Source organism: Palaemon carinicauda, chromosome 12, assembly GCF_036898095.1.
Source record: "Palaemon carinicauda isolate YSFRI2023 chromosome 12, ASM3689809v2, whole genome shotgun sequence".
In the NCBI taxonomy this organism is placed as follows: domain Eukaryota; kingdom Metazoa; phylum Arthropoda; class Malacostraca; order Decapoda; family Palaemonidae; genus Palaemon; species Palaemon carinicauda.
In genome coordinates this window covers 50460436-50486310 of record NC_090736.1, presented here as the reverse complement: position 1 = coordinate 50486310, position 25875 = coordinate 50460436, and the positions used below count along the sequence as shown (strand labels likewise).

Here is a 25875-nt window from a genome sequence, read left to right as displayed (position 1 = left end):
TGCTTGTTCATCTCTCAACGTTTTATCAATCTTTCTCTCTACTCTCTTAGAATAAGCAAAATATATATATTCATGACAGCTGACTTAAGTTTGGTGCCTCTGTAATTATTGCAATCAGTCAGGTCACCCTTTTTTTTTTTTTTTTGGCCATTTTATCCAACACTTCCAAATTCATCAGGTTTTGCCTCTTCATGCCACATTCTACAAAATAATCTTTTAAGTATTCTAGGGGTCACTTCATTTTCAGCCAGTATCATCTAAGCAGTTATTCCATCGTATCCAGGGGCTTTCCATCTCTTGAGTTTTTTAATGATAGCTTCAACTTCAAGCACATTGAATTTATTTGTGCACACATCAAGGTCTTCATCAGCTTCAGGTATATCAATCAAATTATTCCAATCGTATATTCTATTTACGACCTCACTAAAGTGTTCCATCCAACGAGGCTTTTCTTCGCCTTCTGTTGTTATAACAGATCCATCTTTCTTTTGATGGATATAAGCTGCTTCTTCTTTGTCCCCATAGATATTTCATTAATAATTATGTGAGCATTTCTTACACCATAGCCATTTCCTGAATTCATAGCTTTGTCAGCCTTATCTACTTTTCTGTCTAATTATTCCTGGCTTCTTTACCTCATTATCATTACTGGAATACTTAACATGCTCTAAATTGTAATTTTTATTACTTACTCGGAAAATTTCAACAATCAATTTATGTCGTTGCCTCCTTTTTATACAATCCCACGTATCATTTGATATCCATGGCTTTCTCCTTGTAACTGCATGTCCCAAAACTTCACAACCAAATGACTAATATATGTTCTTAATATCATACCATTCTTCATTAATTGTCTTCTCTTCGTCTCTTAAATTTTTTAATATTGCAAATCGATTCCTGCATCCAATTGCAAAGCTTTTTCTATGATCATCTTCTAGAAGCTTAGTTGTATCAAACCTAGGTATTCTATCTAAATTTTTGTTGGGTGCTTTCAGTTTTAATTTCAGTGTGGCAATGACTGATAATGAACGGAATAACCTAGATTGGCTATGTCCTCACAGCGTACGTGAAGCCAGACAAGCCAATATAGTAATAACAAAATTAAAGAAAGATGTGAACGAGAGAGATTTGGCCCTGAACGAACAAGACGTGAAAATAGATGACTTGGAAAACAAACTTACGGACCTTAAGCTGGTGATCACTACCAATACTTGCACCTCTATAGCTTCTTACATTTCTCAGTCCTCCTCCTCTCTTTAATAATGGCTATGTGATCTATTATAGTTTTGTAATGGCCACATGGTGAAGGCCATGTATATTTGTGGATGTCCTTGTGCTGGAAAACAGTATCTCCAATGACAAGATTATTTGCTGAACAGAACTTATGAAATGTGCTCCATTTTCATCTGCAACTTCACTAAGACCGTCAACACCTATCACATTCTCTGTACCTTGATTATTCCTTCCAACTTTAGCATTGCAATTCACCAATCACAATTTTCATATCTCTCTCTGGGATCTCATATTACATCCTGCAGTTCTTCATAGTATGCATCTTTTCTTTCTTCAGGGGAATCATTTGATGGGGCATAGCAAACTACAAAACTTATATTGCACTGCTTTGATTTGAACTTTGCTAGCAATATTCTAATATTTACAGCTCTCTACTCGGTTAATGCCTTTTCTGCTCTCGGTGTCATCATCATTCTTACCCCTTCTTTTCCAACTCCATCTGTTCTCCCTGAATAGATATATAGTATATATTGTCTTGGTCTAAAGATTCCTTACCACTCTCCCAATCTGCTCCATGGATCCAACATTCCAATTACCAATTTCCAATTTTTTTTTTTAGTATTTATAAACCGAGAGATTCTTAGTACCCGCTACGCCCAGGACTGGGGGTCATTCTGTCTTCTCCTTTTACCATTGACTGATTAAACCCATAGAGGATTCATTGGCTAGGTTCATCATCAATGATAAACATTTACAATAAATTAATGTGGAACTAACAACATTGGTCAGCAATTTTGACGATGAATTTCTCGAATATGAAAAGGCCTCTTCACAGTTTTTATGACAATTAAACAAACCCTTATTGAATTTTAAAGCGTATTCTTAAATTTCCATATTTCAAATATGAATCTGTGGGTGGAATTCATTTCAACGTTTTAATTATCTGTCTCGAATAAATAAAAAAAAATTTAAACGGACATATATTTTATCAAGTCAACGGGATGGCCAATCAAGAGTTAAGAGTATATAGTATTTAAAGAATAAAACCCAAAAACTGAGGAAGAGGGCAAATGTAAGGCCCTTAGCTCTCTCTCTCTCTCTCTCTCTCTCTCTCTCTCTCTCTCTCTCTCTCTCTCTCTCTCTCTCTCTCTCTCTCTCTCTCTAGCCTTTCAACAAATATAGAATAATTTTATCGGTGCTTTTCACCGCCTTACCGAGAGTTCATCGAATGGAAAATTAATTTCCGCCCCTCCTGCTTCTTTGACTTTTGACTTGTTGAAAAAACTACATTGACCATAAAGAGATGCCTATTGTACATCACTGTGATTAAAGTCAGCTAACGATTCCACCATATTATTTAATATGAGTCATTCATAAAATCATTGTCATTTGATTGCGTCCTATTACTGAATAAGAGTCATTCATAAAATCATTGTCATTTGATTGCGTCCTATTATTGAATACGAGTCATTCATAAAATCATTATCATTTGATTGCGTCCTATTACTGAATATAAGTGGTTCAAAAAATCCTTGTTGTCTGTTTACTTCCTATTACTGAATAGAAGTAGTTCATAAAATCATTGTCGTTTGATTCTTTCCTATTATTGAATTAGAGTCATTCATAAAATCATCTTCGTTTGATTGCTTCCTTTACTTAATACCAGTGATTCATAAAATCGTTGTCAATTGATTGCCTCCTATTACTGAATATAAATGATTAAAAAAATCCTTGACGTCTGATTGCTTCCTATTACTGAATAAGAGTCGTTCATAGAATCATTGTCGTTTGATTCATTCCTATTACTGAATAAGAGTCGTTCATAAACTCATCCTCATTTAATTGCTTCCTATAACTGAATATGAGTCTTTCATAAAATCGTAGTCGTTTGATTGAGTCCTATTACTGAACACAAATCGTTCATAAAACCATCGTCATTTTATTGCTTTCTATTACTGAATAGGAGTCGTTCATAAAATCATCGTCGTTTGATTGCTTCCTATTACTGAATAAGAGTCTTTCATAAAATCATCGTCGTTTGATTGCTTCCTATTACTGAATAAGAGTCTTTCATAAAATCATAGTCGTTTGATTGCTTCCTATTACTGAATACGATTACTTCATAAAATCCTTGACATTTGATTGCTTCCTATTACTCATTAAGAGTCGTTCATATAATCATCGTTGTTTCATTGCTTCCTATTACTGAATACGAGTCGTTCATAAAATCTTCGTTGTTTGATTGCTTTCAATTACTGAACAAGAGTTGTTCATAAAATCATCGTCGTTTGATTGCTTCCTATTACTGGATAGGAATCGTTCATAAAATCACTGTCGTTTCATTGCTTCCTATTACAGAAAACGAGCAGTTCATAAAATCATTGTCAACTGATTGCGTCCTATTACTGAATAGGAGTGTCATAAAATCATCATCATTTCATTGCTTCCTATTACTGAATAAGAGTTGTTCATAAAATATTTGTTGCTTGATTGCGTCTTATTACTGAATAAGTTTCATTCATAAAATCATCCTCGTTTGATTCCTTCCTAATACTGAATACGATTAGTTCATAAAATCATTGTCGTTTGATTGCTTCCTATTACTGAATAAGAGTCTTTCATAAAATCATCGTCGTTTGATTGCTTCCTATTACTAAATAAGTCGTTCATAGAATCATCGTCGTTTCATTGCTTCCTATTACAGAAAACGAGTAGTTCATCAAAACATTGTCAACTGATTGCATCCTATTACTGAATAAGAGTCGTTCATGAATCGTTGTTGTTTGATTGCTCCCTATTACTGAATACAAGTCATTCATAAGATCATCGTCGTTTGATTGCTTCCTATTACTGAATAAGAGTCGTTCATAAAATCATTGTCATTTCATTGCTTCCTATTACAGAAAACGAGTAGTTCATAAAATCATTGTCAACTGATTGCATCCTATTACTGAATACGAGTGTCATAAAATCATCATCATTTGATTGCTTCCTATTACTGAATAAGAGTTGTTCATAAAATCTTTATCGCTTGACTCTGTCTTATTACTGAATAAGTCTCTTTCATACAATCATATTCGCTTGATTGCGTCCTAATACTAAATAAAAGTCCTTCATAAAATCATTGTCACTTGATTGCATCCTATTGCTGAATAAGAGTTGTTCATAAAATCATCATCGTTTGATTGCGTTCTATTACTATATAAGAGTCATTCATAAAATCATTGTTGTCCGATTGCTTCCTATTACTGAATAGGAGTCTTTCATAAAATCATCGTCGTGTAATTACTTCCTATTGCTGAATAAGAGTCGTTCATAAAATCATCATCGTTTGACTGCTTCCTATTACTGAATAAGAGTCATTCATAGAATCACAGTCGTTTCTTTGCTTACTATTACAGAAAACCAGTAGTTCATAAAATCATTGTCAACTGATTGCGGCCTATTACTGAATAAGAGTCATAAAATCATCGTCATTTGATTGCTTCCTATTACTGAATAAGAGTTGTTTATAAAATCTTTGTCGCTTGATTCGTCTTATTACTGAATAAGAGTCGTTCATAAAATCATCGTCGTTTGATTGCTTCTTATTACTGAATACAAGTTGTTCATAAACTCCTCGTAATTTGATTGCTTCCTATTACTGAATAAGAGTCGTTCATAAAATCATCGTCGTTTCATTGCTTCCTATTACAGAAAACGAGTAGTTCATAAAATCATTGTCAACAGATTGCTTCCTAGTACCGAATAAGAGTCGTTCATAAAATCATTGTCGTTTCATTGCTTCCTATTACAGAAAAAGAGTCGTTCATAAAATCATTGTCGTTTCATTGCTTCCTATTACAGAAAACGAGTAGTTCATAAAATCATTGTCAACTGATTGCTTCCTATTACTAAATAAGAGACTTTCATAAAATCATCGTCGTTTCATTGCTTCCTATTATAGAAAACGAGTAGTTCATAAAATCTTTGTCAACTGATTGCGTCTTATTACTGAATAAGAGTTGTTTATAAAATTATCGTCGTTTGATTGCTTCTTATTTCTGAATACAAGTTGTTCATAAACTCCTGCTCGTCTGATTGCTTCCCATTACTGAATACAAGTCGTTCATAAAATCTTCGCAGTTTGATTGCATCCTATTACTGAATAAGAGTCGTTCATAAAATCATAGTCGTTTGATTGCTTCCTTTTAATGAATAAGAGTCGTTCATGAAATCATCGTCGTTTGATTGCTTGCTATTTATGAATCAGAGTCGTTTATATAATCATTATCGTTTCATTATATCCTATTACTGAATAAGAGTCGTGCATAAAATTATAGTCGTTTGATTCCCTCCTATTACTGAATAAGAGTGTCATAAAATCATTGTCGTTTGACATAATGCTTAACTTGATAAATTCTTGAAATATTTAAAGTTCTTATAGGAGAAGAGATGAAATACAGATGCTCAAGGGTCATTTGGCTATAAACACAGAAAAACACACACCCAACTATTTCAGTTGATACGGATATACAATTATGACTATGTCGACTGCTGCGAATGTGAGACGGAAATTATATTTGGATATAATTTGTGACGAATATAAGATCTCGATAAGAGTAATATGTGTGAGGGGGAAGTTTGCCTATAAAGGCTTCTTATATCCCCATTAAGAATAAAGTGTTGACATTATTTGCATGAATGATAGAGTACATAAATGAAAGTTCGTTTACTGTCAAATGGAGGCGATATATGTCCCTCTTTTTCGAGGTGAGGTGCGAGCCTTTTTTTTACCAGTTACGCTTCATAATTGAATGTGCTATGTATTTCTTTTCTTTTTTCTTTTTTATATCCAAAATATTTTCGTTCTGAATGGTTGAATTGAAATTTCAACTATTAAAAGTTGTCATTGAAAAGGAGTATCTATCGAGGAGTATATTCCCCTTTATATATGCTCAATATGAGTGGGGCAAAAAGGCGAAAGCTGCCTAGAAAAATTGCTAACGAATTGAAGGTGAGGGAAGCCCTAGAGAGTGAGAATTGTATGGACGACTCTCACTGTTTTAGAGTTTTCCATAGATAAAGAGGTGGGACGAATGACAATGGTAGATGAAAAGGGTATGTTACTGTATGCTATTAATTGGAAGAGGGGTGATATAGAAGTGAATTCTTATACAAGATTCTAGAAGAGAAGATAAGGATTATTTTAACCCAATTCATGAATCAAGAGTTAAAATATGAATATGTCAATGACAGTTTTCTTGATTTTGTGTATGTATCTGTTTGTCTACACCCATGTGTGTACTTTTAATACGTATTTAAAAAAAAAAACATTACTCGAAAAGGTTTCATATTTTCTTTCTCTCTTATACAGTAGATGAGAATGTTTGCTTTCCAAGAGACTAATTCCTTCGCTGCACACTTTCTTCCACTTCTGAAATATGACATGACTCCGGATGAACCCGGTAGGATATTTAAAAGTTTGTTTATGAGATTTTTAATGGGACCAGCCAAGTGTGTCTTTACCTGAATCAGAGGATATTGGCTTCGGCGATAGATGAGGTTGGGGAGGAAAAGATATGCAAGGAAGATGGAGGATATTAAGGAGGTGGAAGACGAACGGAGAGAGTCGAAGATGTAAGTCGAGAGAAAAAAGCGAGAGTGATACAAGGAAAATTGCTATCCTTTAGCACTATCCTCAGTGTGCCAAGTTAAATTATTTTTTTAGCATCCATGAACAACTTTCATATTTCATTATCATTTTATGTTGGTCCTTTTCTGGGTACTGCTTTCAATTACACACTCAACAAAAGACATGAAACGAGTCCCGTTAAATTGTAGTTTTCATCTTTCATGAAATGTCTCCGAACTGATTTTATATAAGACACCAATCTTATACAGCATAAAATATTTGGAAGTCCTTACAGTTAATTGGATCGTAATATTCATTTTGTACCAGACAAAGATATCCGAATCTGATCTACAAAGTCGAAGTTCAATTAATTTATCGTTTTTCTTTAGAGGACAAAATAAAGGGGGTATTTTGAAGAAGGTACTGTGCGACAATCATTTCACATTCGTCACGTTATCAGTAACTAGTCTTAGGTTGAAATGCTAGCGAAGGTGACTTGCAACAGGTAAACCGTAGTCAGATTACACTGAAACTTATTGGGTGTTTACAGCATTCTCAATAAAAAAAAATTTGAGTTAAGGCAGTCTCTTTGTAACATCCAATAATATTAATCATTATATAATACCTATAGAAACAAAGCCACGTAGTTGAAAATACAATGGTAAAATACTACACTAATAAACACTCAAGTGAAAGGGCCTATATTCCATTGCTTTTCATGTCTGAGGCCTTTGTCCTGCAGTGGACTAGAAATGGGTGCATTTGTTGTTGTTCTGTGATAAACTATAGGATATGTATATGTATATATATATATATATATATATATATATATATATATATATATATATATACATATATATATATATATATATATATATATGTATATATATATGTATATATATATATATGTATATATATATATGTATATATATATATGTATATATATATATGTATATATATATATATATATATATATATATATATATATATATATATATATATATATATCAAAATGCCAACATAAATGCGTTCCTTCAATGACAGATTTCTGTACTGGATTATTAACTGCATAAGGTTAATTAAAGTTTAAAATATATGTTTCTTCATGTAAATTTATCCTTATTATTATTATTATTATTATTATTATTATTATTATTATTATTATTATTACTAGACAAGTTAAAACCTTGGTTGGAAAAGCAGAATGCTACAGTCCCAGGGAAAGCAGCCCAGTGAGGAAAGGAAATAACGGAATAGCAAATAAACTATATATAAGTTACTATTAAGGTAACGAAAGAGGTATTGTATACTTTCTGTTAAGATACAGATAAATGTAATGCATACCTGGAGTGTGTCGTTCTTTGGCAACTTTCGTTTTAGTATGGAGGAATCAATAGTTAAAACTACTATTCTACACAGTCAAAGCATCATACCTTCGGAATAATACCTCGAAGTAAAGGCATTGGATTCTGTCTCCAAAAGTTCAAGACTGAAAATGGGAATTAAAACTTTCCTTCGTTTATTTTAAAGCGAGATGACCAATTCTCAAATCTTTAAAGATACGTGCCAAACGAAAGCAAAAGAAGGAACAGCTAAAATAAGTATTTTGTAAGCGTCTATTATGCTTATGATAAGTCATTAACTCTCTCTCTCTCTCTCTCTCTCTCTCTCTCTCTCTCTCTCTCTCTCTCTCTCTCTCTCTCTCTCCTTCCCTTTTTTCCAACCACAAACGACCGAGAGAGACAGATTCAGTTAATGTAATTATCTTTCCCCTCGTGAACATCAACAACCCAAGAAGAAATTAACTTCGTTTGCATTTATTAGCGGTAGTTTAAGTGTGTCCCGCTATTTATGCGGTCGTTCCAAATGTAGTCAATTTGTGACATTTGTTGGCGATTAATTTACCAAAGGCTATGATATCAATTTTGTCTATTTCCGTCTCTAACTTGAGGTCATATTTTCATCTTTAATTTTTGGTTATAAATAAAACGTTAATTGCAAAGTTTGTAATAGTTTTTTTTTTCAAAATATGCTATAGAAACGAATTTTAGCTATTTATAAATGGCATTTTTTATCATTTTCTTTTTTTAGTTAAAAACTCTACTGACATTTTGATATTTATTCTGACATATTAAATAAGTTTTTCTTCTATATCATATAATAAAGTTACTTGTTATCTAGGTTTTTACTTTACTGAACTTTCCGTAAATACTAAGAATCCCCATACATGAAATAGGTTAGGAATAGGAAAGATGTCAAAAATTGGATATTAATACAAAACTTTCAACCATATTTTACTTTTGCGATACGCTAGTCTAACATGATATAAGCTGTGATGTTCCACAAATATACTGTATTCTATAAAATACTTGCTAACGATTTTAAAAAATAATTGGCCGGTGTATTAGGATTCAAACCTATATAATAATAATAAAAAAAAAAGAATGTTACCATGTGGAAAGCTGAGAATATATTTCATTGCATATATCACTGGATTTAGAATATATTTACCCGAAGCTTTTTTCAACACAGGATGATCAATGAAAAATCTTCTGGTTATTTTTATATATATATATATATATATATATATGTATATACATATATATATATGAATATATATAAATAAATATATATATATATATGTATACATATATATATATATATATATATATATATATATATATATATTAAAAAAAATCTTTCCCACAAACAAATTGTAAGAACGAAAGATATTCTATGAAAATTTGCTGGAAGTTAAAAAGCCTTTCTGGTAAAAACAAATTATATATATGAATAAAAACACAAACACAAACATATATATATATATATATATATATATACATATATATATATGTATATATATATATATATATATAAATATATATATATATAAATATATATAAATGTATATAAATATGTATGAATATATATATATATATATATATATATATATATATATATATATATATAATATATATATATATATATATATATATATATATATATATATGTATATATATATAATGGATATATAAATTTTAGTTGAACATTTATTTATATATATATATATATATATGTATATACATATATATATATATATATATATATATATATATATATTGTATATGGATATATATATATATATATATATATATATATATATATATATATATATATATATATATATATATATATATATATATATGTATATATCGATATATATGTGTGTATATATATATAAAACATAATTCAAACATGTCCAAAAATATTTGCATATCTACCATATATTATATCTATCTATCTATCTATCTATCTATCTATATATATATATATATATATATACACATATATATACATATATATAAATATATATATATATGCATATACATATATATGTAATAATTAAAATAGTTAATATTACATGTTTAAAACACATGACGTAATATGTCATGTTGGATGAAGGTGCTAGCCGTGGGACTTGCTGTAGTCATTCAAATCATAAACAGGACGTACAATGCAACCTCGACAATGTGACATTTTTCTTAACTGTCAACACATTGCCTCAGCGTGTGAAAGTTTGTGACGTCACCGGATGCAGGTGTCTTCCGAGATTGTGACGAAACTTATATAAACTAAGCATACGATATCTGTGATATCGATAAGTTAGGCAGTTCATATCTATACTTCACCAGAATTGGTCATCTGACCAACCCAGCTTCCTCCAGTGATGGAGATGTTTAACTCTGTTGTTTTTATAGAATAAATACTTTAAAGCTAATAAGATGTATTCTGTTATCCAGTTACACACATCTGAAACAACACATACTCAATGTGTGCTTATAAAAGTAGCACACCAATAAATGGTGGCAGCGGTTAAACTCTAAGAATTAGAGAAAGATCTTCAAGACTTTAAAATAAAAGCTGTAAAACCAGAGAAAGATCTTCAAGACTTCCAAATAAAAGCTGTAAAACCAGAGAAAGATCTTCCAGAACTCAACATTATCTACATGAATCTACAATTTTGACTAAGTATTATAGTCCATCGGAACAGTTAACATTAACAAATGTTATGAATACCAACTGAATCTTCAATCAACATCCTAGGAAACCCAAGGACTGGCGTTCAACAATTGCAAAACATACCCAGGAAGCACTACATTCAACAAGAAACTCGAACGATACATCGCCAACAAAACATCAAGAGAGAGAGAGAGAGGACGTGTCGACATCACACAGACCCATATATAAGCTAAGTACAAATTTTTGAATTCATTCCAGTTTGGGCAGTGAAGTGTAGTTATCACGAGTCGTTAGTCGATTATTACTGGGGTGAGTGAATTGCTAATCTTTGTTAAAGGAAACTGTGTTTAACTCCGAATTCTCATTTAGAATTTTTCTCTCTGTGCTAATTCCTTTTTCTTTCAGAAATTCTCGGGAAATGTTTTGGGATTAGTAACATTGTTTGGGGAATTTTGTTATACATATGCGTTTACGCAGTGGGCGTCTGTACTCATATAGATATTTTGATAGAATTGCAAGGGGTCAAAGAGATAGAAAAAAAAATACAGCAGTCATGACTCCCCCTGTGAGCCCTTCCCCTGGACCTAGTGGTGTAGGCCAGACTAATCCTCCTCCAGTTGTGACGCTTGTAAATGCCAGGTCAGCAATCCTTCCTTTTCAGGGTCGAGTCAACGGGTTCTTGCCACAAAATGTGGAGTCATGGATTTCATCCGTCGATGCCCATTTAAATGCCAAACAAATCGTAGACCCTTTTGTACAATTACAAGAAGCTAAAAGTTTTATAGATTCTTCTAAGGGGGATGCGAGTGCGTATTTAAGAGGTGTTTCATTTCAAGAAGCAGTTACCTGGGATGATTTCAAAGTTAGGTTACGCGCGATCTATGGGGGTGAGGAAGCCTTGGATGTAGTATTAACGTTACGAAATACACTTAATCAAGCCACTATGAATCGGCTTAATGTTATTGAGAGAGCAGCTCTCATAGCTGATAGGCTTAACGAATATCAGGACATTTCAGGTCATTCCACTTGGGTTACTAACGATAACATCTCCGTGAAAGATTTTTTGCGATTAATGTATTTGACTTGCATGACACTTATGTTGCCTGAAGCTTTAGTGCGGTGTTTTGATAAGAAGTTAACGCCTGCAAGTACGGAATTGGATGTCTATAAACAGATAAAGAAACACATGTCCAAGTGTCCAGATCTCGATCCCGTGTTAACTCAAGTTTTTGCAAAGAATGAAACAAAGCCACAAACAGTGAACGTAGTTAGCAGTCCAGTAGCGGGAATGACGTGTTATAACTGCAAACGTCAAGGTCACTTAAGCGCAGACTGCAGAACGAAATTTTGCTCGATTCACAACACTGCAACGCATTCATATAGTCAATGTTACTCGCGTAAGACACAACAATATCCCAGAAATACACAGTCAATTCCACAGTCAGTTCCATATGGAAATAAAAAGAAAAATCCTCATTTTAACAATAAGAAGAAACAACCAAATGTCAATGCAGTTCAGAGTCCAAAACAAACAAACACTTCTTCAAATATCGCTGAGCCTGGGTCGTCAAACCAGACCTCGCAGGGTCAGACTAATTTTCAGAATGTGCAGAGCAAAGCAAATACCACATAGTTAACTCTAGAGGGGAAGAGAGTGATGTTGGGTCAAGGTCATTCATGTCAACATCAATAGTATTGAATAATCAATTTAATGTTTTATCAGATAATTGTGAGACAATAGATTTTCCTATGAAACACAAGACCGAATTAAGTAAAACAGTGCATGCTCCCGTAGATTTGCAACGAATTCATACAATAATAAGCCAAAATGAGTTACGGCCAACCTTATATGCTGTAAATTTAGAACACAAATCCTTTACGTTAGTTTTTGACTCTGGTAGTCCACGTAATATCATGGATTTGAAGACACATCATTTGTTGTTTTCGAACTTTCCGATTGAAAAATCCGGAATTAGACTTTCGGGTATAGGAAATAATGAATTAAATGTCATAGGCATAACTCATGTTCAGTTCAGAGTCGGTAATCGCACGTTTGCCGATACATTTGTTGTTGTAAAAAACATTAATATGTATCCAGCTGTAATTATAGGATACCCATCTATGGGAAATCAAAACATTATCTTAGCTCCTGCCAAGCACGGCGTGTATATCAAAGGGAAATTCTATAAGTCTTCTAATACCTTAAAATCAGTTTTGGATAAAAAGGAGACGACAAATGTAACCGTAACGTACGTTGAAGAACCAATAACTTGTCTCACTAATAAAGAAATAATATACGCGACCCAGCAGAATTCTCGTTCACCCGTAATATCATCTTGCATGCAATCTATCGAACCAAACCTACCTTCGAATTTAATAGTGCAAATAAAGAAAACATTACCGGGATCTGAAATATTAATCCTTTCCGATACTTTGAAAACTAACGGATTTTCTGTCACACAAGCTATTTATACAGTAGGCTCACATCAACAATGTAATATTGAAGTCTGTAATCATTTAAATAACACTTTAGTCATTCACAAAAATCAACATATCTTGGATGTAGAAGTTTATAAACATCGTATTCTTACCGTTGCTGAAATCAATCACTCTCAATCAGTTGCGGATGAATCCCTTTTGCGATCTATTAAAAATAAAATCAATAAGGACATTCAAGACGAAGAAATTCAGCAGAAAATTTTTGAACTTTTAACTAAATATCATGATGTTTTTTCCACTACGGATGGATCCTTAGGAAAAACAGATGTGATCGAGCATCAAATAAGGTTAAAGGACAAGCAGAAAATTATCTATGTACCCTCGTACAGACTCTCTATGAAATTCCAGAATGAAATAAATGATGAAGTAGGTAAAATGTTAGAGGAAGGAGTTATTAGAAAATCAAACAGCCCTTATAATTTTCCTTTAATAGTTGTACTGAAAAAAGATCGAACATGGCGTATCTGCGTCGACTTTCGTCGTCTAAACGAGGAAACGATCCCTGATCGATTCCCAGTTCCATGTACTGACGATATTTTGTCTTTGTTAGGTCAGAATAAATATTTTACCAGTTTGGACTTACTTAAAGGCTTTCACCAGATATCATTAGAAGAAGATAGTATCCCATACACAGCCTTCAGCACAGCCAGGGGACATTATGAATTTTTACGGATGCCTTTTGGTTTACGTTGTGCTCCTATAACATTTACAAGAATGATTAACATAGTGTTTGGAGACTTGTTAGGGGATATATTGCATGCCTATATGGATGATCTTGTAATATTTTCCAACACCTTAGAAGAACATCTACGTAAGTTAGAACTAGTACTACAGAGATTAAGACAACATAACTTAAGGGTAAAGATTAGTAAGTGTGAATTTTTCAAAACAGAATTAATATATTTGGGTTTCATGGTGTCAAGCCAAGGTCTTAAAGTAGTCCATGATAAGGTGTCGGCTATACGTAATTTTCCCATACCTACTAATGTCAAGGGAATACAGCAATTTCTGGGTTGTAGTGGATATTACAGGCGTTTTATACGCAACTATTCAATAATAGCCGCTCCTTTAACTGATCTTACGAAGAAAGGCGTAGATTTCATATGGTCTGAGCAACATCAACAGGCGTTTAATACTTTGAAAGATGAACTGTGTAGTTCTCCTATCTTAAAATTTCCTGACTTTGGTAAGGAATTCTTCATTGCAACAGACGCCTCAGACTTAGGAGTAGGAGGGGTATTGCTTCAGCAATATGATAAACAATTTTTCCCGATAGCTTTCTATTCTCGAAAATTGAGAACTTCCGAAAGTAAGTATGCAGTAATAGACAAGGAAGGGCTAGCTATTGTTAATTCGCTAGTGCATTTTAAGTTCATAATTTACGGTTATCCCGTTAAGGTTCTTACTGACCATAAACCACTAACAGAGTTCTTTAAAGGCTTCAATCACAGCCCTAAACGAACTCGGTGGCATTTGATCATTCAAGATTTTGGCGCAAGAATCGGGTATTTACCTGGGAAAGCAAATATCATTGCGGATGCATTATCACGCAACCCCGTGTCATCTTGTACGGAGCCTTTAGCTGAATTAATAGATATATCAACATCCATGCCTATTGTAAAAACAATATCTGAACAAGAAGATTTAGGCTGGAGCGCTGAATTGTTACAGACTGAGCAAAGAAAAGATCAGAAAATAGAAACAATTATAAATGCTTTGAAAGGCAATCATAAGGAAAAGGAATATATCAAGTATAAGCAGCAGAATTATATAATCAAAGATAATATTCTGTGTAGGACTGTGACAAGGAAAACCCGCAATACACCACATGTAACTAACGACCAGGAAGTAGTACCAATCTCACTTATTTCCACTGTCCTGAATTGGTTGCATTCAAATCCATTACATGGACACCCGGGGTTCTCATTAATGTCACAGAAAGCCAAATCATTGTTTTATTGGCATACAATGCTTACAGATATAAAAAGACACATAGCTAATTGTCGCACATGTCAGGAAAACAAAGGGCATACGAAAACACCTGTCAGCCTAGGAGCTTATCCTGTGCCCAATCAACCCTTTGAAAGAATACATTTAGATTTGTTAACGGTCATTAAAGACTTAAATCAATTAACTCACTGTTCAGACGCAATGGATAGAAAAATATGTACAGCTGACTCATTTGAATTCCATAAAAACTTAATGGATTCATGCGAGTTAGTTATAGGGCTAGACGGTGCTCTCTCCCATACAAGTGAAAATTGTCTGGATAAGCTTTATCCCTTTGACAATAATGAGTTTAATTGCAGACTGAACAATGGCTCGTGGATACGATACGACAAGGACGGCTTCAATGTATCATGCCCTGACGGATCCACGTCCTTCACACACATCTTCGTCGCAGCAGATGGTTGTATCGGGACTTCCCCTAATTCCATGGTGACTGGTCTACGGACGCTCATCAGAGAACGAGCCTACTTCGCGAACTTCACGTGGACCTCTACAATGCCAGCACTCCCTCTCCCGTATAACAGACATGTGGCAAAGCGGTTGATGAAGCTTACCGAAAGGGACCACCTGTCACCGACTTAAAAGGAAATCCTTCACCCCATACTACTAGCAGGTCTGGTGTTCATAGTGGTGATATTTATCGCCGTGAACATCCTTGTTTGGCGTAGGTTACGGCACAGCATGCAGCTACAAAGGAACGTTTCGCCTAGTCCCGACAATACTCCATACTTGATTCAGTTTAAAGCCGTTTGAGTGGCCACCTCATTCGCTAAAGGAGTAAATTGTCGGGAAGTGTTTGCAAGAAAAGCTGTTAGTACGCTAGTAATATGTAATTGAAGAAATTTTCTACATTTGCATTGTTAAAAATACATTTAAAACAACATTTAAAAAAAAAAAAAGATATAAATCATTTTTTCTCTCGGCATCTAATAAAAATATATAAGCCGGAATGTTAAAAAGAAAAGAGAAAAAAATATATATATAACAGAATCTATGGGCATCTAATAAAATATATCAGCCCTATATATAAATATATATATATATATATATATATATATATATATGTACGAAACCGTGGTACGTGTACGTACCAGGAATTCGTGTTTGTGCACTAAAAAATTGAGTATTATGTTAATATGTTTCTGACAAAGGTAACAATTATTCTTTAACAAGTTACCGAATCATATGTAAGTCAGTAGTTTTTTTTTGGTACCATATAATCATTTGCTAGCAATGTACCATATATATGATCTTTATTTTATCATGCATTTTTCTTTTTGCTTTGGTGATATCTTTTTCGTATGCATTATTGTTATTATTTTTTAATGTGCCTATTTGGACATTCGTCCTCGGTTGATTATGGCTAAAGTTAAACAAAGAATAATACATATGTCCAGTCACACCTAGTAACCATGTTTTGGCTTGTTGTTAAATTTTTGTGAAAAAATTGAGATAGCTGGCCGAGCTTATGTAATAATTAAAATAGTTAATATTACATGTTTAAAACAGATGACGTAATATGTCATGTTGGATGAAGGTGCTAGCCGTGGGACTTGCTGTATTCATTCAAATCATAAACAGGACGTACAATGCAACCTCGACAATGTGACATTTTTCTTAACTGTCAACACATTGCCTCAGCGTGTGAAAGTTTGTGACGTCACCGGATGCAGGTGTCTTCCGAGATTGTGACGAAACTTATATAAACTAAGCATACGATATCTGTGATATCGATAAGTTAGGCAGTTCATATCTATACTTCACCAGAATTGGTCATCTGACCAACCCAGCTTCCTCCAGTGATGGAGATGTTTAACTCTGTTGTTTTTATAGAATAAATACTTTAAAGCTAATAAGATGTATTCTGTTATCCAGTTACACACATCTGAAACAACACATACTCAATGTGTGCTTATAAAAGTAGCACACCAATATATATACATATATATGCATATACATATATATATATGTATATATATATATATATATATATATATATATATATATATATATATATATATGTATATATATATATATATATATATATATATATACTTATATATATATATATATATATATATATATATATATATATGCACATATATATGTATATATATACACATATACATATATATACATATACATATATTTATGCATATATATATACATATATATATGCATATGTATATATATATATATATATATATGCATATCTATGCATATATACATATATATTTATAATATACATACATATATGTAATATACATACATATACATATACATATATATATATATATATATATATATATATATATATATATATATATATATATACACATATATATGTATACATATATATTCATATATATATATATATATATATATATATATATATATATATATGTATATGAATACATGTATATACATATATACAGATATATACACATAGATATATATACATATAAATATATATGCATATATATATACATATGTCATGTAAAGGAAAATATTTCGTACTGAAAAGGTGATATGTGTATTTGATCAAGTATTTATGAGTTTTATTCGTTAGTTAAACGATAGAGAGACATTGAAATAAAGAGAGAGAGAGAGAGAGACGAGAAAAATAAAATCAGAGTGAGAGGGTACTCGAGAGGCACTGTTTGTGAAAAGTGCTGACATAAGCGATAAATTGGCCAAAACAACGCAGATGGAATGCGCGTCGGTTACCTTGCCGAGAAATCGGAAGTGACATATGTATGACGTTACCATTACGTCAGAAGAAGGGACCAATAGAACACAAGAAGAGTCACATGACGTGACGCAATTACAACGCCCTTGTTCTGGGATACTTAAGCAACAAGCGCATCGAGGAACCAGCTCTTCCCTACAAGTAACCGCGTTAAACGGTTGTCCCTTCTCCCTCTCCCCCCGTCATGGGGGAGGCCTTACCCGTGGTGCACAGTTTGGCCGGCACTAACGAAACGTCAAGTTAACAACAAGATATTTACAAAGACGGACAACGAAGGGACCGAGTTCCCTAACTGCCAACAAATTACTTTCCAACCGGGAGGTAGAAGATGATCTTCGATGAAGGAGAAATTACCAAGAAGCGTGTCCATGAGAAGACACAGCTATGAAGAAGCGATCCCCAAACCGCATAAATAGAAGTCAAGTATTTCGCATACCGAATGCTGATGTGGTAGCAGAAGTCTACGGTTGCAGCCTCCAATCTTCAAGAATTTATAAACTTTCAGTCTGTATTTAAAACCATGTAGAAGATTACTGTAAAGCTAATGTACATCAAAGTTCCAGAAGTAAAATTAAGGAACTATACGGCATTTTACCATCACCCACTTTCCTGAGGGTCTAGAATTAGATAATATTTTTGCACTGAAAGGATTGAAGAGATACATTTATTTAATTAAAATAATATTAAAGTGGTGCTTAATGAAAGAAAAAGAAAATGCCCAACAAAGCATCACAAATGGTGGCAGCTTAAATGGATAAAATGCCGTGATGATATTTTTCAGTGCATATATTAATGACTAAATTCTTCCAGATACCAGTTGTACACCTTTGCAGAATAAACATCAAGAAGCCAAGAAAAATAGTGAGGACGTGAGACGAAGCAAGAGTCTAAACACAAGAAACCATTACCGAAGCGAAGAAGATGAAAACAAAAGGACAAGAAAGAAGAAATGTGAGTAAAAGAATCTCTCTCTTAAATAAGTCTCTCAGTTTAAAAGTGAAAAAAAACTTGTCTCTCGTTTAAGAATAGGATTTTTTTTTATTCGCTATGGTTTCTTGAATGATGCATGAATTACTTTGTATTTTTTTCTTGTGTAAAATAAGATGTATTATGATTTTTTTAAAGTGATGGTAATGATGTTAGCCCAAAGAATATATAAAAGGGAAATATGATTTAAAATTACGCAAGTAGGTGAAAAATACAAACGAGCAACGTCCCATAAAAAAGTGAGTTTGAAGAATTAACAAACATTACTAACCCCGCTAATATGAATTCAGTAGGGAAATTAACACAGTTTTGTGGAAATATAGGTAGGAATAACCAAGATAAAAGAAGGTTAGAGAAATATAACGTGTGTAAGTGGTTAGCTGATATTGAAAGTAGAATAGTTAGTCTGAAAATAAACAATGAGACAGCATAATTAAACAAGCTATGTTAACCGTGTATACAAATGTAAGTGATGCTCACATAACCTTGAATGGTAAGTAATTTAAAAATGCAGCAAATCTGAGTGAGTTTCAAAAATAATGTAGGCAATTATGGCGATCGGTCAAAGAGACAGACAGGTTAACAAATCTACGAAAGTTCCTATAGGTAAAATATGAGGGTGGCTCGGTAAAGGAATTTGCCACATAAATGGAGGATCACGTAGCAACAGTAAAAGGAACAGGATTCCTTTGCTAAAGGTAAGTTTATTGCTAATGATAATTCCCTATATATAGAAATAAATGAGGCATTAAAAAAAAAAAAAAAAAATTGAAAAATAGCATCCTAGATATGAGTTTTACAAAAAGAAAAGGGAAATTAGCAAAATGATAGGAAATCAGGAAGAAAAATCCTAAGGGACTAATAGCCACAAAATCCTACCAGAGAAATTTTGAGTAGTTTAAATAGATGCAGGGAAGTTAGAACAGCAGACTGGAACGAGGCGCAAAAATTACCCTAGAGTTAAACAGAATAATGGGCAGAAATTTAGATCAAAGACAGTTTAAAGAAATAAAGATGCCACATTTAGGTCTAGGGAAAGATTACATAAAAAGGGGATAGAAATCAGGTAAAATAATGAAAAAGGGAAAACATACAGGGAGAAAGGCAGGCACAGAGATAAAGAACCCCATCATGAAATTAAACAAAGACACTTCTCAGAAAGCCCTCCGGCACAAAGAAAGTGAAATACAAATCCTCCAAATAGTGAAAAGAAAAGAATTAAAAATAATTAGCCGGATAGAAAGGAAGTCAGGAAGACGAAAAATTTTATATAGGAAAGATAGGCATATGTAGCGGAGGTACATCCACGTTGCAAGTGACTATTTTATCTTATGGAGACTCTGGCAAATATAGTTGATATACTAGGATGCAATACAGTGATAGAATATTGTGAAATACCTGCTTCCAAATTTTAAGGGTGAAAATAAAATGATATGCAGAAATGAAATGCAAACAAGTAAAAATCAAGGGGTATGAACCGTCAGGTTAGGTAGAGAATTAAATGCCAAAATGTGCCAAATGATGAATAAAGATGTCATTTTTTTTTAGTAACATTTCCCAATAGAGCCTTAAGATATCGTTCAAAAACGATACAATGATGAAGTATGAATCTTGTTTGTGAGAAGTGCAGGCTTAAAATAAAGAAAAGAAAAAAATTAGATAGTCAGGGTATGATTCTACTTGTCAAAGACAAGTCTTTTACAAAACTGGCCACTTTGTATAAGACGAATTTGACAGGAGAAACAGACTCCAGACTAAGAAAGGGAAATGGAAATAGATTAAAAAAGACAAGGAGAAATAGGAAGAGTAGCCAAGAATAGATATACTCCTTGTCAATATATGACAGGCGCCATATAAATAAAATAGAATGTCGACAGAAATACAGTGAATAAAATAGAATAGCCTAAATAAGAGGGAATTCCAAGAAATAAATGTCATAGGCAATTGAAGTTATAGGCTTATAGAATTAAAAGAAATGTGTTGTTGTTAGGCACAAAGATTTAAGATGAAGATATAGACATATGAATAATAAATGAGCTATGATGCTATTTAATAAATAAAGTCTGATCAGTACTGAAAATATAAAAAGCTAGAATTTAGCTAGAGAAGTCATAATGATGCCTAAATAAAAATAACCCGCAGAGATAAAGAAGATAGGTTAACTAAAAAATAGGATGCCAGAGTCTGTCAAAAGAGACAATAATGCAGTTCAGATGAAGGAAAATACAAGCACACTAATTAATTAATACTACTCCGGATAAAATAACTCATCTGAATGGCGGGTAATGACTTCTAAAATAAAGGAGTAGAGATTACAGTTAGGTAATCAGAAAGGGGCAAAAATTTACCATAAGGAGCATAGAAATAGGGATAGATGAGAAATAGGCAGAGATTAGCCATTGCAGGCGATAGGTTAGGCAGAATAGAATAGAAACATCGGCGCCAGAACCTGCCCAGAGAAACTGTCAAAAAACTTATTAAAACTTTTTAAATACCGGTATGAATCATGAAATATTACCTATCAGCCAACGCCCCATAACGAACACGGTGAGTGTTAAAATGAATCAATAAGACTCCTTATAAATCTCCCGAGATATATTACCCAATGAGGATAGAAGTTAGACTAGTAGATCATCATAAGTAGAATATAAATGACATGTCTATCCCAATAAATAAATAATGTTTGGCTCGATTATTGAGGAGTAAAATATTGTAAGTACCATGGTCAAAGAATACAAGCCATTCACGGCTATTAACATTTCAAAGAATGTTAGAAATTAGAGTGAAGTCGACGGGCTCACTCAGCTCCTCTAACTATTGACAGAATGATGATCTAAATTTGGAGACAGAAAGAATAAGCCTATAGAATGATGTTACTAAGTTTAGTAAGAATATAGAGCCATAAAAATAATAAAACTAGTCTAGAATAGGGAGAATAGCAGGATAAAGAACCAGATTAAAGAGTGACCCATCCCAAGATTTGAATAGGGTAAGTAAAAAGAGTAGATAGATTTAAGATATGTAGAGAAATAAGGGTTAAAGTGGAAATCCTGCTCCACTAAGATTTGACAGATGTAAAAGATTTTTTTGGAATGATAGGATCTTAGGGATGATAAGCAGTATTTGCTAAATTACCCAAGCCTTAAAATAAAGTTAACCTAAAAATATGTAGTGTGCAAATGAAATAGAAGGCTATAAATAATGAAGAGAAATGAATTTTGATCCTACATTACCTTAACCCGATCTCTTAACCAGGAGTTATAAAAATAATGTGTGAAGCCTCATAAATATAAAAAGAAATGTCTCATTAAAAAGGTAAAACCCGAAGAAGGGTAATGTATCATGAGAGTAGTCTTAAATTAAATGAAAATAACCGAGTAGGATAGATTATCCAAATAATGGTCTAGAGAAGTTTAAAAATTTGTTTAGGGCATAGAGTATATGTGCTTATTGCTCATGAGAATGATTGTGATTTTACAGTCCAAGAAGGACTATTGTGGATGAAAGAATAAAAGGAATCTTAGGAGCCTTAAAGTACTGGATGTTTGTCCAGGGTAAATCACTTTGTTGGTAGGTTAATGATGATAAAAGAAGGATTATTTAAAAGGACAGGAAGATGTTAAAAGGAAATATAACTACCAATATTTTGTTTCAGTTGTCAGGCAGGAGACCTAGAAATAGGAAGAATTAAAATAGAACAAGAGAAACCAAAGGTTAATAGGAATGATGTAGATGAATTACTCCCAAAAATAGGAATCATATAACAGGATGGCATATTGCTTAAAGGAATACATACAAGGAATAGGGAGAAATACTTGTTCATGAATAGAAATTCCTGACATACTAACAAAATACTAACAAAAACTCATGCTCAAGTTAGTAGGACATCCCGTAATCAAAGACAGCATTTGATGATGAATTAATTTTTGACCTAAGATAGATGTTTGAGATTGTAAAATTAAAGCCTACACATAAGAAGTATAAAGGTCATATAAGGGTAAGAATCCTTTAGAAATTACGATTGCATTTTCTCAATCCCATAGTGGTGGTACCAACGGACTACCAGGGACTCTGTTCCCAGAACTTGACAAATGATAAAAACATACTGGTCTACATAGAATTTGATTTAACAAAGAAATGGTTGATGAGTCTGTAACAGAATAATTTGAGACCAGGGTAAATAACTAGACATTCGTGTCTATAGATATTCTTTTGGGCAAAGCTCCCGAAGTTACTAGAGATTAATGAAAACTGTGCAATATTTTTCTTGTAGTAAGAAGGGTGAAATAAGCCATGATAAGTCAAGTTCAAATAGAGAAAGGGGGGCAAATAAAATAATAGCAAGGGGTTGAGGATGTCCTGCGAACTATATATAGACCAACATAGAAGGCTAATAACAATTACTTAAAGGGAACGAATTTATTTTGAAATAACTCGGTATATGGAAAACAGATTTTTTTTGTTAGGTAGATTTAAGAAAGACTACTAAACTCCTTGGGAAATGAAATAAAAATATCTGGGCACTCATACAAATATTGAGGGTAACAAATGAGTGAAATCTTTTAATTATGTAAAGTGTGTTATCCTAGAATTTGAATATGTATTCCGTAATCAACAAAGAAGGTCCAAATCATAAATGTCTCCAAACAATTAATTAAGGGACCACAGAGAATATTGAGTTGCAAACTAAGATGAAAAGTTTTTGATAAAGTTATGGGTAATGAAGACAGGTGAAATATGAACCCATAGGTGATTGCATATTTACAAATGTATTGGTTTTGTTTGCAAGTTTGAATTAATAATGATGCCATTAGAGCAAAAGAATTATTACTGCATTTTATAGGCGATGCATTGATTGATATATTTTTTTTTTTTTTGGTGTAACACGTGTAACAATGATAAACATGCATGTATACAATGAATTTTATTATGTTTTGATGATGATTAAGTTAACTTAAATAATTATGAAGAAAGAAAGATTTAAGTGATTAAAAGATAAGATGTGCACCAATAATGAACTTAGAAGTTAAATGTCTCAAAGGGATATTTTAGGCCCATAATAATCATGCAGGTAATAGTGAACAATTAAGTAAAAATGGTGAATTACAATAATTAAACCTTTCATTTTGAAGTTAAAAAAAGAGTGTGTGTGGAAACACACGAATTGATTTTTATGCCTGTGTAGTAGATGAATCCTTGAAGAAAGGATAAATAAAGTATTTTAATTGAGACAGTCTGCAATTGATTTCTTTAAAGAAAAGTTTTAACATTGAAATGTAAGTTCCTGTCACTTGGATTTTATGAATATCCTTCTGAATGTAATATATATATAGTTGAGAATTGAAGTTCTTGAGATAAAAATAATACGCAGACAAGGTGCAAATAAGATTCAAATTTATAAACATGATTTTGTTATGTATTGAATATGTTTCTTTATTATGAAATGATTATGATGTTTGATGATTTAAGACATTGATATATTTGAGTTTTTGATTTTTCTCATTATTTTTATGAAGAAGGTGAGAAATATTTCTTTTGATGCCATTAATTAACAATGATTTATCATGATGATATTGATGAGTAAATAAGGTACCATAATGATGTTTTACAAATGTTTATTGATACTGATTACAAATGAGTAATACTCTTGATGAGTTATAATGTGCATGACACATAATTATATTTTTTGTTGCAGAAATATTTTGATTGATTTGAATTGATGTTATGTATGTTTGAACATTTATTTTCTGCCATTTATTGCATTGCATTGAAGAAATTATTTTTGTGTTTACATCAATAAGACCAAGATTTTGAGGTCATAGGTAATGGAAAATATGAGTTGAATAGAAGTTAAAGGTGAAGGCATTTCCTAATTGATTGCACAGTTGAACACAGAAGACATTATTAATTTTGCCTTACGTACCCAGTGAATTAAGGGTTAAATATTCCATTATCAAGATTTAAGAAAAATAATATGTTTCAATATTGTGTTGAATTATTTGAAGGGAACAGGAAGTTTTTCCTAAACATATATTGATGATAAACTTATGCAATTGCATTATTTTAAAAATGATTGATGATGATTTTCTTTTGATGAAGATGATTTTGATTTATTGCACTAAGGTGCATATTATTTTGTTGGTGATGATTTTGATTTATTGTGTTGAAATGCATATTATTTTGATGATGATGATTTTGATTTATTGCATTGAAATGCATATTATTTGATGATGATGGTTTTGATTTATTGTGTTGAAATGTATTTCTTTTGGTGATAATGAATTATTGATGAATTATTTTTGGGTAAACCATGAAATGAGTTGATAAGATGTGAATTCCACAGGAATTCAGGTACGTGACCGAGTGGTGTCATGTAAAGGAAAATATTTCGTACTGAAAAGGTGATATGTGTATTTGATCAAGTATTTATGAGTTTTATTCGTTAGTTAAACGATAGAGAGACATTGAAATAAAGAGAGAGAGAGAGAGAGACGAGAAAAATAAAATCAGAGTGAGAGGGTACTCGAGAGGCACTGTTTGTGAAAAGTGCTGACATAAGCGATAAATTGGCCAAAACAACGCAGATGGAATGCGCGTCGGTTACCTTGCCGAGAAATCGGAAGTGACATATGTATGACGTTACCATTACGTCAGAAGAAGGGACCAATAGAACACAAGAAGAGTCACATGACGTGACGCAATTACAACGCCCTTGTTCTGGGATACTTAAGCAACAAGCGCATCGAGGAACCAGCTCTTCCCT

At 32.5% G+C, this 25875-nt stretch overlaps 1 protein-coding gene across 1 annotated transcript in view; it reads right to left on the bottom strand.

Moving 5' to 3' along the window:
* Window positions 1-257: 257 nt before the first annotated feature.
* The window catches only part of LOC137650809 (uncharacterized), a 29090-nt gene continuing 3472 nt past the window's right edge, over window positions 258-25875 (bottom strand). The window contains exon 2 of the mRNA XM_068383964.1: window positions 258-511. Coding sequence (XP_068240065.1) covers window positions 258-511 — 254 coding nt within the window. The remainder of the gene's footprint in view (window positions 512-25875) is intronic.